Genomic DNA, 19,250 nt, shown 5'->3' with positions numbered 1-19,250 from the left:
AACTTACGACATTACTAAATGTCTCTATACGAGCTGGCATCTTGCCGACAACATCTCATTTTGAGTTTGACATATCGTGTGGTTCTATGTGATTTGGACAACTTCAAGTTACGCCCACTTCAAGTTACGCCCACTTCCTGTTACTCCCCTCTCTTGCAGTCCGCAGACAGACCCATCTCATCGTTTTCGCGGATCCGTGTGAACGGGATCGTTTTGACAATGTTGTCGCCTGTACGCAAAAGAAAAGCTTTTCCGTTTTTTGTATATCATTGTCGTGTAAACGTGCCCTTAGTTGTAATTACAAACAAATTCTCACTATCCATTTCAATAAAACATACACATTTTTTAAAATACCCAAACTACATGCTACTTCGGTCCTGGAGGGCCACTGTCCTACAGAGTTTTGCTCCAACCCTGAAAAAATCACCTGCCTGCAATTTTCTAGTAATCCTGAGGACCTTGTTCAAGTGTGTTTGATTAGGGTTGAAGCTAAACTCTGTAGGACAGTGTTGCCCATCCCTGTGCTACTGTATAAGTGGGGTAGACGTCAAGGATAACGAGTAGAGCGCAGAGCGGAACGGAAAGAGTCCGGCTTTAGGACCCAGAGCGCGCTGATCAGTCTGGAGCCACTGGAGAGGAATGGATGCGCAGCCAGAATGCGGCTGTAGGAAGTGATAGTCCGGAGAGGGAGAGCCGAGGCCATGCCATTCATCCGATAAGACATACAAAATACATAAAATCACTCTATTTATCCACAATATCCCACTTTTACATAGGTGGCCATATTTCCATTTAATTAACATGGTAGAAAATGATGCATAGGCATGCATAATCGTGTGAGGTAACCGCATGCAGTCATAGGGCGAGCGCGTGCATCTCCATGAACCTGTTATTATAGCACCTCCTTCGTGACCTCACGCGTAATGTGGTGAAAAAAAAAAAGGGCGAGTTGCGAATGATTATTAAGTACGCCACTGGAAATACGGAGTTGGAAGGTAAAAACACATTTGTACCCCCTGGAACTTCACTTGCTAATATGTTTTATCACTATTATGCATTTACTTGAATCCAAGACTATAACCCTAATAATGACTGCTAACTATTGTCAAATCCTGTACATTCAAAGGGCATCTACACTAATCAATATGCTTTAGAGCACAAATATGTACTTTTACACATTTTAACTGATCAAAATATTTAACCGCTAACTAATTAAATTTTTTGTTAATTCGCCCAGAAATTAAACATCTGTCATCATTTACTCATCCTCATGTCATAACGTTACCAAACCTTTCTTCTATGGAACGCACAGATATTCCGACATTTTTCCAAAATTCTATTGCGTTCCTCGAGTTTGGAATGTGGCAAACTATCCATTTAACAGTTTAGCAGACAAAATGAAAAGGTGAGCATTGAGCAGTTTATTAGAAATACGTAGACAAAATTGAAAGCTTTTTTTCTTTTGAAAACAAGCAATGTGCACAAAACAGTCCCAATTTTTTTGATAGTGCAAACTTATTTGGTCTTTTTGTTTTAGACTTGATCTGGAACATACAATACCTCTCTGTTTCCCAGTAAAGACATCATACTGCAGTCATAATATTAAAGACATTAACAGTCCAATACCAAATACAGTGCCAATATAGACTTCGGGAAACTGGATCATTTCAGAGGGAGTCAGCAGAAAATATCAAGCACCAACAAATCTGGGACCACGTCAAGAGACATGAGGGCTATAATGTTAGGAGATGATTGAAGTATGTTGGGGAGGTGGGTCTTATAACTGCTACTTACAGTTCTTACGCTTTAATCACAAGGTCGTCCACTATACAGATTTTACAAGACACAAACTACCTTCACCTCTGCAAAGTTTGTCACTTTTCATTTTTAATTTCAATGCCTCACAATAAAAAAGAAACTTTCCATTACATCTATTGCTTATCAGTTGAAAAAATATGAATACAGTGCAGTATTTCCAAACAGTTTAAGTATACATGATGTTTTAGTACAGATTAAAAGAAAACAAAAAAAAGCCAGGACTGCTCGTAAGGAGAGGGACGACGAAGCTCTGTACAACAATATGCATATAAACTCCCAACAGGGTGAAGTCGATCTTCTGGAGTGCAGCCACGGCGTGGACAGAGGTGATGCTTATGAATCCACTGATCTCAATCAATTCAGCGTTGCTCTTTCAGATCATGTACCATTTAGATGACGGCTCTTTTCATTCGCATGTCATCCCCCTCCTCCTCTGTCTGTCCACAATGTGCCAGCCGCTTATTCCAGATCTGGCATTTCTGAAAATAAACCACAAACATGTTGAAGGAAAAGAACAAAATTAAGTCACAGGGTCAGTGCGTGGACCGTCGCGGGATGTACGTTGGGACGAAGTATACTTTGGGCTTTAGTCTCATTTTGTTCCAACTTTTTAAGTTTCTTCTGTAAAACATGAATGAAGAAAATCCATTATGTACTTGTATAAATTGCAGTTACAATGAATGTGGCCTGAAGTTCACACTTTCAACAAGTGCTTTTTTTTTTTTGGAACTCACCAGAACATTCTAAATGACTCAAATTCACCTTTCACATTCAATACATGAAAGTCATACAAGTTTGGAATGACAAGAAGGGACATTTCTGTTCTCACATGTCAAGCAAGTACAGTTGAGCTTCTGTTTCCTATATTTGATATGCTCAATGTATGTGCGTTGATCAGTGACTATATGTGAATAAATTAAATCTATTCACAATCATATTAATCAATGTTTCATTATTTAAGACTTGGATTAAACAGCTCGATTCATTTGGATTATGTTTACTGTCTTTATGTACATTTTAAAGCTTTAAAGTGTTGATTAGATTTAGATGACTTGAAATCGGTAGATACAAATTAAGAGTGTATATATATATCAAAAAGTGTCAAATGAAAAAAGTAAATGACGTAAATCATGACTTTCGGGTGAACTACCCCTTTTTTTTTTTTAGTTTTGAACTGAAAGTATAAGCAAGAAAAAGAGGAAAACTTACTTTCATCATCACTATCAGCTGATTCCTGAAAAGAAAACAATCAACTGTTAAAAGTGTGTTGAGAACTCTGTGTTCTGTTCATCCCGTTTGTGCTCCACCCCCTCAAGAACCGCATCTGACTGGATGTGACCCGCCCTAAATGAGCTTCCTTGAGGCTGACTAGTTGAATAATCATTTAGAAAACCTCAACTAGTCAATTACAAATAAGTGGGTTTGCACATCACTAGTTTAAGATGAAACTTAAAGAGTTCACAGAAAAAAAGAAAATGATCCCATGCTTTACTCACCCTCAAGCCATCCTAGGTGTGTATGACTTTCTCTCAGCCGAATACAATCGGAGTTATGATAAAATATATCCTTTCTCTTCCGCGCTTTATAATGTGAGTGACTAGTAACAGATTTTGAAGCTCCAAAAAGTGCATCCATCCATCCATCATAGAAGTAATCCAAAGTCATACGTTTAAAAAAAACTATAGAAACTATAATCACTGGCTTCCGGTAAAGGCTGTACTTGAGTCTAGTTCCAGCGGAAGAGTGACCTCTGACCCGATGCATGACGTAGGAGTGGCATAAGCTCAGGTGAGAGTCGACGCCTCTCGTGGTTCAAACAAACAGAGCTGGGCAACAAACTCAAGCTCCTTTTCTCTTATATCGTAATCCTCAAACTCCTCGTTTGGTTTTGCTCTCTTCTCTACGCCTCGCCATTCATTAATTCTCATCTAAGCTTACACTACACCTACGTCGGGTCAGAGGTCACCATTCCGCCGGAACTAGACTCTTGTGAACACGCGGCAGTGATTATAGTTTATAAAGTTTTAAATGTATATACAAAAAAAACCTACCGCTTCGCTTCTGAAGGCATTCATTAACCCATTGGATTTGTATGGATTACTTTTATTTTATTTTTGGAGCTTCAGAATCTCGGGTGCTATTCAATACCAATTACAAAGCTGGGAAGAGCCAGGATATTATTTAATATCACTCAGATTGTGTTCGGCTGAAAGAAGAAAGTCATACACACCTCGGATGGCTTGAGGGCGAGTAAATTATGGGATTATTTTCGGGTGAACTATTGCTTTAAAGGGATCCTTCACTGTAAAGTGTCATCATTTACTCGCCTAACATCGGTCCAAACCTCTATGACTTTTTCTTCAGTGGAACACAAAATATATTTTGAAGAATGTTTTTGTCCCTACCAGAGACGTACTGGGACTTTAAGATGGAGAGGCCTTTTACGCGAGTGCCCTTGGTGCACGAGCAGAAGGATTTTTTGCAGTTCTTTTAATTATAATTGTGTTTTTATGGTATAAAGAGAATCAGATTACGCTGGAGACCTTCAAGAAACTTTAGGATGACACCTGCCTCCTCAGGTTGTATAAGCAAGTCACCACTGCACTGAACACAACCAGGTCAGCAAAACCTAATCTCGAACACATAAGTCACAGTATACTGCTAACTACCAGCATGTCATGTGTACAGTCAGTCGGAGTGATAAAATAGTTAGAAATACTCACACATACCCACTCAGATACTCAAAAACTACAATGCAGTCCCATAAAATAGAGATTTGTGTGTGTCCTCACTTTCAACTCTCCCTGGCTCAGCTTCCCCTGTGCTGGACCCTGCCTCTGCTTACGTACAGCTACATATGCATGAGAAGAACAAGAATACATTTTCTAATTCAATCTGTGCTTCAGTCAGGTTATTATCTAGTATGTGGAACTATTGGCATTTTATCCTATCTGTAAATATGTAATATTGTGCTGTATTTTTATTTTTGTGTTTGTGTCCTTAATAAAGCTTTGATTGATTGATATGCCTAATATGATTGCCTACCCAGCCCTGCACACTGCCCCTCTACCTGTCTGGTTCCTGCTCCTCCTCTCTTCTCCTCCTCCTCGTCTCCCTCCTCATCAATATGACTGCAGGGGTCATCATCAACCTGTCCCTCTCCATCACTGACCTTAACAGCTAATATACATACAGACATACAGAGATTCCTTGCTTATAGAAGGATGTTGTCTGTATGTGATGACACTGCAAACTGCTGTTTATAATATATAATATATCTATAAATATATATGCCTATATTTAAATGCAAATATAAATAATTTCAGTGTATAATAAATGCATCACTAATCGTGCACCTGTCCTGTCCATGCTGCTGGGTCCTTCCTCATCTGCACCTCCTGCCACAGCACCCTTTTCACTACGGAAAAGGTCTGTTAATTTGGAGCATTTAGCTGCCTCTTGTGCCAACATTTTATTCTTTTTAATTCTTATTTTTTCGGCCCCACCCTTTTCTTTCTCTTCTTTTCGCCGTTTTTACCGTCCGTCTCTGTTGCATTCACACAAACCCAAACCGGACCGAAAGTAAACTCCTTTGATCGGGTCCTTTGAGCCAATCGGATGTCAGGAAAAACGAGGATCAGTCCAAGTTGGGCTGGGCCGCTCATATCCCCCCTTAAGATTGAACGTATTGGTTTGGCCCGGTCTGAAACACACACACACACACACAGCGTTCCGCTGTGGCCGGTCGCGTATCATAAAAATAAAAAAAAATCTCTTTGACCACCGGCCGGTTCGGCCTGAAATGGACCGGCCGTTCGGGATTCTTCCCGGTTTTCCCGATTGCCAATCCGCCCGTGGTCCCTACTATGAAAGTCAATGGGATACAACACAACAATGGACCCATTTTATGGACAAAATATATTTTACGTCAGAAGAACGGAAGTCATAGAGGTTTGGGATGACGTGAGGGTGAGTGAATACTTTACGGGAACTATCGCATTTTCTAAACTATTACACATTACACACAGAAACTATTAAATCTTACCTCATCTGCTCCATCTAGATCAGGTAAATCATCCTCTCCTCCCATGTTGCCCATCATCTAAAACCAACAAATCATGTCAGAACAGCACATATTCCTCACACAATTCCCATAATAATAGTGAATACTGCTAGGAAGGTGAATAGCTATTTCTGAACTAACCTCTGAAAAGCGATCATAGTTTGCCACATCTTCATCTGAATCATCCTCCCAGTCTTTCCAGTTGTTGAAGTCAACACTAAGCCAGTTGACCTGTAGACAAAATAAGACAAAAATTAAGTTTTATCTTAACCAAGTCAACACTAAGTATTGATGCACCGATATTAAAAGGCTGATGCCATAACTAATCACTAAACAGGTTATTTGATACACTAATGGTTAACTAGATTTAACAATTTACTAGATTGACTGCCAAACAACTTTGTCTACAATTTCATTTTAAGACCCGAAAATACTTTACACAAACACTGTGCTCTGGTGTTACAAACCCCAGTGCTCAAGTACATCCTTTAAACCAGATGTGCTATTATTCTGTATTTTTGAGGCATAATTGAGGTTTGGGGAAAACAAAATACAAGTACATGACTGACATTTTTAAAGTGCCCCATTATACTTTTCACAAAAGACTGACCAATCAGAAGAGAGGAAGCTCGCAGAAAGGAGGGGTTTAGAGAGACTGAATCTTTGAACCGTTTCCAACACTATGAGAAGAGAGGTGATGTGCAATGTATATTATGAAAAAATGTAAGTGTTTGGATGCATGTAAACCTATTGTAGGAGACCTTCAAAACCAAATCAGGAACCTTTAAAATAGCATAATAGGGGCACTTTTAAATTAGTGGTCATTGGTTTTTTGATGACCGATGCCGATATCTTAGAAAGCATACATATATATATATATATACACCCATACACACACACAAACTTATTTAATAAATCATTTGAAAATGAATTAAAAAATAAATCTCTTAAACAGACTTCCTTTGGATGGCAACTTCTTGATTCTCAATAAAGAAATTGTTGGGAAAAATATTAATAATACGGAAGTAATCTGGCAAGTTTGTCCACACTGGGATTATACTTACAGCACATTGAAAATGACATGAATATGACAGTGGGCAACTGAATATAACACAGAATAGTTTGAAATCAAGGGTTTAAAGTTTGTTGATCGTGCGACTCCAGTGAAGCTGAACTTTCACTTCAAAATATCTGGCAGCTGGATTCGACCAAGTCTGCAAGGTTTGTGAAATTAAATGTTAATTAGATATTCAAAGATTTGTTTAAATGATATAAATGCGTATTTGCTGACCGTAAATGAGAAAGTATAATACTGTTTGCCTTTCTGTTACTAATAATCTAAAAGCAAGGGCTATAACACTTTTTCGTATACAATTTACTTTCTCTGTTTAACAGTTCTGTCCAGTAACGTATTAAGACAACACTGTTACAGAGACCGTAACTGATGAAGATGGAGAATAGAAGTGTCGTGTGCTCAGGCGCTGATGTTCTCAGCGACGTCAAAATAAAAGTCTGACGCTCCCTCACAAAATAAAAGCTCCAATATATTGGCCAAACAGTAAAACGTATCGGCCGATGCCGATATTTAAAAAATGGAAAATATCGTCAGTGGCGATATATCAGTCGACCACTATTTTAAATGAGCACTAAAATCCACACTTAACTTTGACTTCAAATGGTCAAGATATATCTCCTAAAGTTGTTAATCAAATAAAAAAAACATTTTAATTGCAAATAAAGCAACAACAATAAACTTGCCTTTGCCTTGTCTTTTGTTATCCTGGGCCAGGATTTCCCTGGCTCTGCTTTCCGTAAACAGCACAAGACCGACCGGTCTGTGCGCTTATGTTTAGACCCCTGAGAATAGAAATTAAAACATAAAACAAAACATTCTCATCCTGAAATGTACATCCAACTACAGCGAATCATCTGAAACATGATATCTCAATCGTGTGCTAAACTCACATCTTGATCGATGGATCCAAAAAGGTCAATTTCATTTGAATGCTTCGTATTATCCGTCCCACTGAGACAACTGAAGAAGAGCACAGAAGACAACATTAGCTGAACCACAACACATTCAGACTACAGTCTAGAATCTTAGGCAATGATAATAAGAAGCTTTTGGTGTTTTACATAGATGCTGAAATTACAACAACATACCTGAAACCAAATTTGGACTTTTCAAAATTTACTTTCACATCCTTGCTGTCCTCCACCAAAAACTCAATGAAGACAGAGTCCCGTCTGTCGTACCACTTAGCGGTTGCTGGTTGCCTGAGGAGGACATTTAAATTATGGATTGAATGAATAGAATAATTCAGCGATAAACATTTTATATAAGGAAATAGTAATTTTAGGATAATTTAAATGAATGGATAGAATATGTCAGCCAGGCCGATCAATCAGCTGATATTTGGTCATTCCATGGTTATATCAAAGACTTTATAGAAAGATGGTTCACTCCTATTACTTATGAATGGGAGAAAGTGCAACACGCAATATGGTGGAATAAGTCCCGCCTTCTAAAGAAATTAGCCAATCGCCGTTCGGAAAAGTCATCGCATCACTGCAGCTGCCGTTAGAAGCTCCGGTTGCTATAGAAACAGTCATGTGTCCTGAGACGTGCCTTTAGGACGGCACATAAGCTTGGCCTAGCCTGAAAAATGCTGTTTTTTTTGTCATGATTCGAGCGTTTAGAGACAGCTGTCAGACTTCAATGGTGATTTCAAATATGAAATTTAATCGTAAGCTTAGCGAGCAGTTTTGGAGAATTTTATGTTTCCCCAATCAAAGAGATCGGAGCTGCACTTTCATGCCTGAGAGAAGTTTAAAAAAATCAAACACGTTTTCCCATGTATTGTTGAGAACACTAGCCTCACATATTTGAAAAATAGTAAATACTGTGGAGATGCACCGGTAAGATTTGTAAATTATAATTTTTTTGCCGATACCGTTTTTGAGAAACAACTGTTGGCTGATTCTGATACAGATATTTGGATTGGAGTAGTGAGCGATTTTTTTGTTATTTAGTCAAGAGTAGCAAGTGAAAGAATATTTTGTGTCTTTTGTTGTTTGCTGTCATTTTAAAACCGAATGCACAGATCCAACATACTGGTACACAATTACAGTTATGTTCATTTAAGATATATCTGACAATGTTTACAAAGACACTCGCTAAGACGGGCATTTTGATATAATTTTGTGTGAATTAGAAGAGAACTCAATTCCATATTTGTGCTCTGTCTAAAACGTGGCTTTCCGGGCGCACGCTTTGGATGTGTGCCTCACATATTTGAAAAATAGTAAATATTGTGGGGATGCAAACTTTCCAGGCACGGATGTGTGGGCACGCAAAACTTGAGTTGAAAGAGAATCGAACTCTCTTTCGTGTCTTCTTGTGCTTGAATATAAGGACACACTTTCATGAAGATGCAGAACTGGCCTGATCAGGACAGCGACAGGTCCCTCAACTGTCCCGATCCTCGTTCACGCTGGCCCCGGGGAGTCTGTTTTGCCGAGCACTGCTGTATTTTGTACAAATTTCATTTTGTTTTAGCAAGTATTTAATTATTTTAGACGTTATACAACTCAGTGCCTTCCTGCAGTTAACTAATAAACCATGGGTTTGATATATCGGCCTTTTTCGTGCTTTAACCGATATGCTGATGGTTTTACATCGATCAAAAAATGTAGTCAGTGGTCACTGGTCAGTAAGGTTTTTTTAAACAAAATTAATACTTTTTTTTTCCATCAAGGATGCATTAAGTTTGATCAAAAACAACAGTAGAGACTTTTATAATGTTACAAAAGATTTCCATTTCAAATAAATGCTGTTCTTTTGAACTCTTCATCAAAGGATCCTGAATTTTTTTAATCTGGGTTTCCACAAAAATATTTAATATTTAATATAGGCTAACAACTCTTTTCAAAATTAGATTAATAAGGAGGAGAAACATTTAATTAAGCATCAAATCAATAACAAAGGCGTAGTAGGTTGATGACGCATAAGCGGAATGATGGAACTTGTCGTCATGCCGATGGATCTAATAATGTTTATGGATGAGTGAAAACATTGATGTCTTTAACTTGACTGTGGTATGAAGCAGGGCGCGATCGCTAATGAGACACATCAGCGTCACACGCGAGTCCCGCAGATATAAAGGAATGAGGACATTTTCTACCGAACAACCAGCAAGTGCTGAATTACTGCTCACACAGGTCAGTTTATTAGACGAACGAAGCTTGTGAGGTAACGCAGCGCTGTTTCACTTGGTCTAATGTTACACTCTCACGCTAAACAGCATTTGAGTGTGTTGCAAGTTATGATGTTATTCTATGTTCGTTTGTTGGCTATGAGACTAGCAGTAAGCTAGATCAACATTAGAATAACATACTGATCATATTCTAACATTTCATCATGTTGAGCTATAAAACATTGATTTGTTTTATATAGCCTACATTTGCTCACCTGTCTAATAAAGTGCATGCAAGAGTGGCGTCCCTGTCAAGTCGTGACTCGTGGAGCTCTCGGCATCTTGAAAACGGCAAGCTGATATTGATCCTCGTTTTAGTTCTCCTTTTGTCCCCAAGTCTGTTTGCGTGAGCGTGCCACTAGTGCTACGCACTACGCAGTTGTCCACATCTGTCGCCATGCCAGTACAAGCGGAAACCAGGGATAACGCGGATATTACGTCATTGACAGGCGACAAGGGACGGGCACTATTTCAAATTGTGAATTTCTCTGAATTTACAAATTCTTGGAAACAAGTACACAATTGAAAGAAATATATAACACTGTGCAAGTGGTTTTTGGATATTTTGATACAAAATTCGTACATATTGTACCTTTAAAACATTACAGCCTCTGAACGTTAGTGCATAATGAGTGACCACTACATGTTTTACGACTGATTCCAATAATAGTGTCCAATTGCTTATATGGAAAACTGATTTTAAATCATTTTTACTTTATAAAGCAACTGCTAAATAATTATTAGTTGAAAATGCGTTGTAAATATTTTAATAATATTGTTCGCATTAAATATTGGGTGTCAAAACATAATTTCCCACAAATATTAGTAGCAGGTGAGGTACAGAAAACGTGATTCGTTCAACAACTAAATAGATCTGCAAAGAGCAGGTGGCATGGACATCTGTGACACAGCACTTCAATCCACCGCCTGTTACTGCTCCTTTTCTAAAGGATGGTGTATCAAATTCTTGAAACAAGTAAACACTACTAAACAAAGGTTGAGTTCAGAGTTCAGGTCCATTCTCAAACTGTGCATGCCCATAGGACCACATTAATTAATTGATAACTCATGCGAAATACCACTAGGACACAACTAAGCTTTTTTTTTTAAGTATAATATGCTTACATCATTTAATCAATATGATAATCTGAGTCCCAACAATTAATGGAAATACTCAGGCCATTGAAATAAAATCAAGGATTATCGTTTAAAAGCACAGCGCTGTTGAGGGACAGACGCTTGATGAGAGGTTCAGATATAATCGCTGTCTTCTTGTAGTGTGCTCACTGAATAGTGAGTGTTATGAGTGTGTTCTTTCATTCATTCACACACACGCACGCGCACACACACACACTCACTCCAGCTCTATGGCCCTGCAGCACGTGCAGGCGGCGCGCGCATTTAACCATACAAGAAACCGATAAACTCCCCTCGCATCAGCTACTCTTCCAGCGAGTTAGTCGATAATAAAATACATTTTACAAAGATGTGTGTATTTATGAACGGACTTGGGTGGAAAAAGGGCGCAAAATGCTAACATTGGTGACCTTTTTTCAGGCTAACTGTAACGCGCCAACTTATACTTACACTGTATTATTACACAATTCAACATATATTACAGAGTTCTGAACCTAATGCTTTTACATTTAGCGTTTTATAAACCTGCAAGGGGTTTCACTGGGTTACTAGATAGTTTAACGACTACGAGAGGAGTGAATGAGTCGTGCGGAAGTAGCTAATGCTGGCTAGCGATAAGCTTCACAGTCTACACAGTAATTTTGTGCTGGTTTCAGTAACAAACTATATTTTGCATAGATCTGAACAGATACATTCAACATAGAGTACACACTTACATGACTTTGGCGGCTGTGTGTGAGTGTGTGATAGTCGGCGTCTGCTCAGAGGTTTTCTGGTATGTTCTCCCGTGTTCTGTTCTGGTGGTGGTGGTGGTGGGTCACGGGTGGGCGGGGCCTCAAACCACGCCCCTCACAATCGTTGGACTTTTCTAGAGCTTCCGTTTCAAGTTTCAAGCTCAAAGCAAATAATGCAAAATCGTCAGTGATCAACATCATTACTTCAAGCTTGCTCAATAATTATAATTTTTTTAAGTATTTGTCAATAATAAATTATATAGTAAAGCGCTTGATAAAATTTTCTAAATAATATTCTGGAAGCCCATTTTCGCCACATAACAAAAAAGAAAAAAAAAAGCTTAATTATTTAAATCTGAATTATGATATACTAACGTTACTTAAAAAGAAAGAAAATGACATAAAAACTCATACTAAATAATAATTGTGATACTTTTGACTATCTTTGTCATAATTATGACATAAAAAGTCGAAATGATAAGATAAAAAGTCATAATTATGACATACCAATAAAGTTTAAATCATAAAATAAAACGTCAAAATTATGACATACTAGATTATGAGATCAGAAAACAGAAATTGTGAGATTGTACGTCATAATTTCGAATACAATTAAATAATATCAAATAAAATTAAAAATAATAAAATAAATTTTAAGTAAATATTAGTTTGTAATTAATAAAAAGTTAAGTCAAAGTTGTATTAAAAAGAATTAAGTGAAATAAAAAATGTCGTGCTTTTATTTTGAAAGGCCCCGTTAGTTCTAGCCTAGCGTCGGTTACTTCGCGTTGCTTGCAGGATGAATGACAGATGATTATAAACGCTGTTGTTATTTTCCATCTCCGCTTATAAAGAAGTCGTGCGGGGGGTTTTCTCGCTATTATTCATCTGTTCTGTGTATGACTGGTCCGATTTAATCACCCATTCGATTATAAGAGCGCAGTTATAGACTGTTGACATCGTTCTAAATCTTTCCTCCGGTTCATCCTGAAGAAATCCCTGCACAGATCCCTTATCCACACACACACACACGATGGACCTTTTTTACGAATGTATGGTCAATATCTGCATCGCCATGTAGGCTTATAGTAGTGTGTAATAACGTTCGCCAGGTAACAAACCAGGTAAAGTCAGTTGGCCGATCAGCTGAGAGGAGGACAGGTTAGATCAGGGCAATGCACGGGGGAAGAGCAGTGATTTAGGAGGAGATGCGTGAGTATGAGGAGAGTTTGCACGGGCTCGAGGGGGAGATGATGGATCATTTCCCCCCTCCACCACCGCGACACCCGCTCGCCCGGGAGCGCATGAACATCCAGAAGAGCAGCGTCTGCTCCAGGGCTTACTTCGTGGTGGTGATGGCCTTCTTCCACATCTACATCATTAATATCATAGCTCTGCTTCTTTATGTGCACTATAACACGGGGCCTGGGGAGCAGGATGTGCTCCTTGAGAAGAGTGCCAGTGTCCCAGGACCCATGCCTGAACACCAAACCCCTTCACCAAACCTGAGCCCTGAGCTCTCCTTCCAGCTGCCTCGCCTGGAGGGCATTCGGGTAAGCTACACGCGAGCATTATTCACTATGTTATATGACTTATGTTTTTATTCTGTTACGCCTTTCCATCTCAAATGGGTAAATTTTAAGATGTGAGAGATCAGGGAGTATTGTTATTTATTTATCATGTTCTGTGATAGCATTCATATATTTGTCTGTTAAATTAATGTATTGTGAAATAAATTATACAACTTAAGTTAGCTGTGTAAAAAAAAAGTCAAGTGCAATATACCCCATTGCCAGTGTATTGTTGTTGTACTAATAGAAAACATGATTATTAAAAATTTCTTCATTTAATTTTAGCATGTATGAATAAAATTTTTATTTAAAACAATAATACAATGAGACGCTTCGTTAGAAAACGCTTCTCCCTTAAATTTAATAATAATGAATCATTTAAAGGAATCAATAACGAGGGAAACCAAATCAGTAACCAAGGCTGTGTTCGAAATCGCCCCCTAAACCCTCATTCCCTACATTACTCCACTAAAATAGTTCACTTGAAGGAGTGAAAGAAAACGAGTAAGTGAATTTGGACTCTGAGTGAGCCGGAAGGGCTGCCGCTTTTGCATAGTTTGTGCTTGCTGTTGAATAACTTAGCAAAACTTTAAAAACCCAGCAAATTGGCTCCTCCAGTAGTAATGAAAAGATTGATCTGGAACTCTGTTATGGAAACTATCATGTATAAACAATTTAATAATCAAGTAAAAAGTAATTAATACCTGTATGATATTACGCTGTCGCCACATTGGACCAGCGGTTTGAGAAATGGATGGATGGATGATTCGCCATCTTCTGGTCGGACGCTTGAATTCATTCAGCACGACTACCACAGTGCATTATGGGTATTCTCTAGCCGTTGAGTGTACAACAGTTGTACACTTGTTATTGCGGTGCATTGTGGGATTGAATGAGTGCACTAGTGCCACTATGGTTTCGGACACCACTACAAATGGCTGTCCCCTCAAATAGTGCCCAAAATAAGGGTATAGGGGGCGATTTCAGACACAGCCTATGACATCAAACGAGAAGCGGGAACAAGGCACAAGTCCAGAATAACAGGGAAGCAATGAAAAACAAACTACAATTTCATAAAACAGAACACAAACCTGACAGTGCTTCTGTCACTTTTATTAGGTTTAGTACTACAAACCAAGGCAGAATTTAATATATATATTTTTATTTTATTTATTTAATATTTTATTTTATTTCAAATATTTCAAGGCAATGTATTGCTGTGCGGAATTTAAATAATCACAGGTTTATAAATGATCTTGATATGTTTAAAAATGCCTTTAATATCCAGCTGTGTCTGAGTGATGCTTCCCTATTTTGTGAGCGTAATCCACTGTTAATGAGACTTACATGCTATATCTTTTCTACTCAGGTTGGGCATGTGCAAAGAGTGTCTCTGGTTCCTGACCGGACCCATAACATGCGCACCCTCAGCTTGAAACCCCTGCTGTTTGGTGAGTTTCAGCTTTTCATGTATTAAATCTTGAAGTTTTGGGTTCAGCTCATTAATTATGGATGTAAAAGTAGCACTGCGATTTGTGACAGAAAATGGACACATGAACACATTTTAAATGGTTTAATATCTTTAAAAAATATAGTTTAAGGATCTTCTATTATTTACAACATTATGAACACACTGAGATACCTTTTTAAACACCCTCTTTGTCCCGCCATCTGAGACTCTACCCTCTACACCGATGGCTTTTCCACTTGCGTGCTGCTTGGTTGAGGTGCCGCGGGCGTTTCCCCCAGCTGAAAGCTTTAGTGACTAGCAGTCTCTTGCCCGTCACAGTGCCCGTCAACAGGAAGGTTCCCCCGTCGGGATGGTTGCGGGTCAGGTTGCCCACACAGGTGGCGTCTCGCTCCAGCCACAGTGTCAGACGACTCCTCATTTCCCCTCCCAGCAGCGGCCCGTGCTTCAGGACCTCCAGCCGAGGGCCCAGCGAGAACATGGTCAGGACAGAACTACTGGAGTTCAGTTTGGAAAGACGCACTTTAACCACTAGCAGAGAGAAGGAAATCAATGAGTAATGAGTTAGTTTCAGCATTAAAGAGGTCCTATAATGCCCTTTTCACAAGTCTCTGATGTCCTCAGAGTGTGTATGTGAAGTTTAGCTCAAAATACCCCACACATATTTTTTACAGCATGTTAAAATTGTCACTTTTTGAGGGTCAGTAAAAACGCGTCGTTTTAGTGTGTGTCCCTTTAAATGCAAATGAGCTGCTGCTCCCGGCACAGGGGGAGGAGCTTCAAGAGCTTGTGTCCTTTTACCTCACACAGACACACACTGAAAATTTCTAAAACCTTTAGCCTTTTATGTTCAAACAAAGTCAGAAAGATGGAGAGACTCGAGAAGAAGTGACAACATGTAGAAAGCAACAGGACATTTCTGAATGGTTAGTTGATGAATTTATGTAGCTGATGTGTAGTTAACTATCTTCTAGTCATTGATTAGCATATTCTGTCTTGATAATCTATAAATGTGTTCCCGTGGGCAGGGTTTATGTAAATCTTAAGGTTAGTGATGTCACTAACCCGTGAAGAAGCTCATTGTAGTTCCTACCAGCCGTTTGTTGTAGTCCTTAAAAAGCGATTTCTTTATAAGAAAATGTTATTTATGCTCAAACGGCAACATTACACACTAAAGCCCTATTCGCACGGGATTAGTAATACCCCTGGACCTCTGTAATTAAGAAATTACCCCCTGACGTCTGTGTTTTTGGTGGCTCATTCACACGGGCAAATAAATGTTCGTAATTCCCTCGAGTTTACGGACTTTACAGCGTGCGCCCACCCATTCACACTTCACTAGCTGAACGTGCTGAAACGAAGATCGCGCTGCAGTATTGCAATTCAAAAAAAGAACTTATTTAAAACCAATTTATTAGAGAAATAAATGATATATATTATAGAATATGATATTATTGTATATATAATATATCTTCTTTTTCTTTTATTCTTTGTCCATATTTACAACAAGCCTGCCTGAAGAAGGTATTATAAATACCGAAACGTCACGATAGGCTTGTTTTTCTATTCATTTTATTTGGTTTATTTCATTTTATATCATTTTTACTCTTTCACACTTTAATTTCTTGAGATACAGGATGGACGTCTTTAGAGGCCGTGTGAGACAAAGAAATGCTCCACGATACAGACTACTAAATCACACTACCACAAAAAGCGTCCAAACTTTCCAAAAGAGCTTCCATGTTGCGCCAAAATACTTAATTTGACGTTTCCATGACAACGGTCCGAGTTGAGCTTCCGGATCACGTCTTTACTGTAGTTTGTTTTCTCTTTTGCAGCACTTCATAGTTTTTATTGGAGAAAAACTATAATCGGATTGGAGTAGAGCATATCGAGAGATTTTATTGTTAATATAGTTTTAATACAGACGTAAAATGGACTGTTAAACGGCCCATAATGGTTATTACGTTCTTTAGGAAACGATAGGCTCACAGAAAAACAGCCCAAATCACAGACATGGGGATTCGCACGGGACTGGTATTATCAGAGGACCCCTGTGTTGGCCGAAATACGGTAGGTAATTTTCGGGGGAATTTTTACAGACATTTTTACAGACATGGCAGATTCGCACGGGATAAAAATCACAGACGACCTCTGCGGTTATTACAAATTACCGGAGGTCCCTAGGTAATACTAATCCCGTGCGAATAGGGCTTAACTAAAGTTAGAAAAGTGAAATCATAATCATCCACCCCTTTAATCATTTTGGGTGAACGAGCAAACACTAGCGTTTCTTACCAAAGTCACTTTTACAGAAGAGATCGAGCAGTTCTTTGGATGACGTGGCCTCCTCTAACTCGCAATCTGTGCAGCTCGCACGCGGCACCACTGAAACAGACCACAGAAACCAGTTTGGTGGAGGAAACCCAGCATTGTTTTCGTCTACATGGCTCTTCCAAAGTATGTGTCGTAGAAAAAAAGATCTTTGTTTACCTCGGCCTTCATTGCTGGTGCCGTTTTGCATATGCGCAACTGAGGAAATGCACATTAGGTGATCTTTAGGAAACTGGTCACATTGTAGTATTCTGGGCCAGGGGTAACCGTAGCAGTTCATGATGGGGGCACAGCTGTCCCGTACCGACACACACAAACTCCTACATGGCGAAATGATCCTGAAAAGGGACACACATTCACTGATTGTTTCGGAGCTGTGTGATGATTTGATGTGGTTTGTACTTTCTGAGCACACAGCTTCATTGGTGGTCTCGGCTATTTAGCCATATTTAAGATTCGGAGCACAGAAAAAAGCATTAAAAATAGCAACAATTGCTATTGTTTCTATTGCATTAGAACAAACCTTTTATATAATTTTCATCAAATTGAATTGATTTAATCAAACAGAAATGAATGCAATCCAATAAACGCATTCTTGCATAAGCTAGAGTATTGTCTTGCTATATTGTCATTTCTTTTGTGCCACGAATTTCATTGCATATGATTTCCACTTCCACTTAACATTAGCATTTGTAAACATTTGCATGATAATGACACCATTTAACTTAATTAAATGCCTTGTAACATTGACCAAAGGCCACAACTGAAATGATATCCACACTATATTTTTTTAGGGTAACACTTTATTTTACAGTGTCCTTGTTACATATGATACATGTACTTACCATAGTAATAACAGTAAACTATACATGATATTATCCCTAAACAAAACCCTAACCCTATAGTAAGTACATGTTGTTACTAAATATTACTCCGTACTTAAATGTATAGTTGCAGTGTAACAAAAACACCGTAAAATAAAGTGTAACCTTTTTTAGTTTTGAGGGTCATCGTTCCTGCCAATCAATGAAACCGTCAGTTTGTTCAGAAGTAAGTCTTACCTCTCAAGGCACACGGGGGCGAAGAGCGAGCACAGGAAGATGCGGGCGTGCGGGTGGCACTCTCGGGACAGGAGCGGCAGCCAGCTGGTGCTCTGCTGCACCGCTTCAGCTGGAGATTCGTGTCCCAGCAAGTTGGGCATCCGCATGCTGTTGTAGCCCAGACCCTGGCACAGGGCCATGTTGGTTGGGATGGGCACACAACGGGAGGATCCCTGGAGCTCCCAGTGTCCGTTGGGCTTGGCATTGATGCCTAGGCCGAGCAGAAGCAGCAGTAGAGCGGACGCTGCCAGCATTATAGTCCAGAGAGAAAGAGAGTTGAGGGTCGGTGTAAGGTGGTGTCAGGGTAAATCAGTAATAGGTGTATTTATACACCACTGCCTGAGGCCCATTTGGGAGAGGGCGGGACTTTGCAGGCCGTCAGATTGGATTGGTTAGGGAGGGTGTGTATGTGTGACTGTGTGTGTGACTGTGTGTGTGACTTGCCGGTTCTTCCGTTTCTCTGCTGGAGGCGATGAACAGTGAGCTCTACTGTACAACACACTTCCTTTTTGCTCTTCCTTTTTTTTTTTTTTTTTTTGAAGAGTGTGATTATTATGATAAAATAACACAACAGATTAACCACTAGGCAGAGGAGGTGTTCACATGCTCATAGATAGATAGATAGATAGATAGACTGATGGACGGACGGACGGATAGATAGATAGATAGATAGACAGACAGATAGATAGATAGATAGATAGATAGATAGATAGATAGATAGATAGACAGACAGACAGACAGACAGACAGACAGACAGACAGACAGACAG

General features: G+C 39.1%; 3 protein-coding genes across 4 annotated transcripts in view; 1 reads left to right on the top strand and 2 right to left on the bottom strand.

The window, feature by feature from the left end:
• Nucleotides 1-1,406: 1,406 nt before the first annotated feature.
• On the bottom strand, nucleotides 1,407-12,119 carry ptges3b (prostaglandin E synthase 3b (cytosolic)). Its single transcript, XM_082144369.1, has 8 exons — nucleotides 11,991-12,119; nucleotides 8,045-8,158; nucleotides 7,847-7,916; nucleotides 7,640-7,738; nucleotides 6,023-6,112; nucleotides 5,864-5,920; nucleotides 3,028-3,052; nucleotides 1,407-2,297 (listed from the first exon to the last, which is right to left on the bottom strand). Coding segments are annotated over exons 1-8 (477 nt in total). The 5' UTR covers nucleotides 11,993-12,119; the 3' UTR covers nucleotides 1,407-2,277.
• Nucleotides 12,120-12,775: 656 nt separating this feature from the next.
• Nucleotides 12,776-19,250, top strand: part of p4htma (prolyl 4-hydroxylase, transmembrane a) — a 16,074-nt gene continuing 9,599 nt past the window's right edge. Inside the window, exons 1-2 of the mRNA XM_082145166.1 lie at nucleotides 12,776-13,561; nucleotides 14,949-15,030. Coding sequence (XP_082001292.1) covers nucleotides 13,217-13,561; nucleotides 14,949-15,030 — 427 coding nt within the window. The 5' untranslated portion in view covers nucleotides 12,776-13,216. The remainder of the gene's footprint in view (nucleotides 13,562-14,948; nucleotides 15,031-19,250) is intronic.
• LOC309480625 (secreted frizzled-related protein 5) lies at nucleotides 15,138-19,207 on the bottom strand. 2 transcript variants are annotated; one of them, XM_082145237.1, is made up of 4 exons: nucleotides 18,443-19,204; nucleotides 17,541-17,719; nucleotides 17,346-17,435; nucleotides 15,138-15,578 (listed from the first exon to the last, which is right to left on the bottom strand). In XM_082145237.1, exons 1-4 carry the CDS (start codon nucleotides 18,733-18,735, stop codon nucleotides 15,259-15,261), a joined length of 882 nt encoding a protein of 293 aa, XP_082001363.1. In that variant the 5' UTR covers nucleotides 18,736-19,204; the 3' UTR covers nucleotides 15,138-15,258. The 2 variants fall into 2 exon arrangements, with proteins under 2 accessions (XP_082001363.1, XP_082001362.1); XM_082145236.1 differs by having other exon boundaries at nucleotides 17,346-17,719; nucleotides 18,443-19,207.

This window comes from Leuciscus leuciscus, assembly GCF_965113295.1.
Source record: "Leuciscus leuciscus genome assembly, chromosome: 18".
NCBI classification, from domain to species: domain Eukaryota; kingdom Metazoa; phylum Chordata; class Actinopteri; order Cypriniformes; family Leuciscidae; genus Leuciscus; species Leuciscus leuciscus.
Note: the sequence above shows the minus strand (reverse complement) of the source record. Positions and strands in the feature narration are given on the sequence as shown.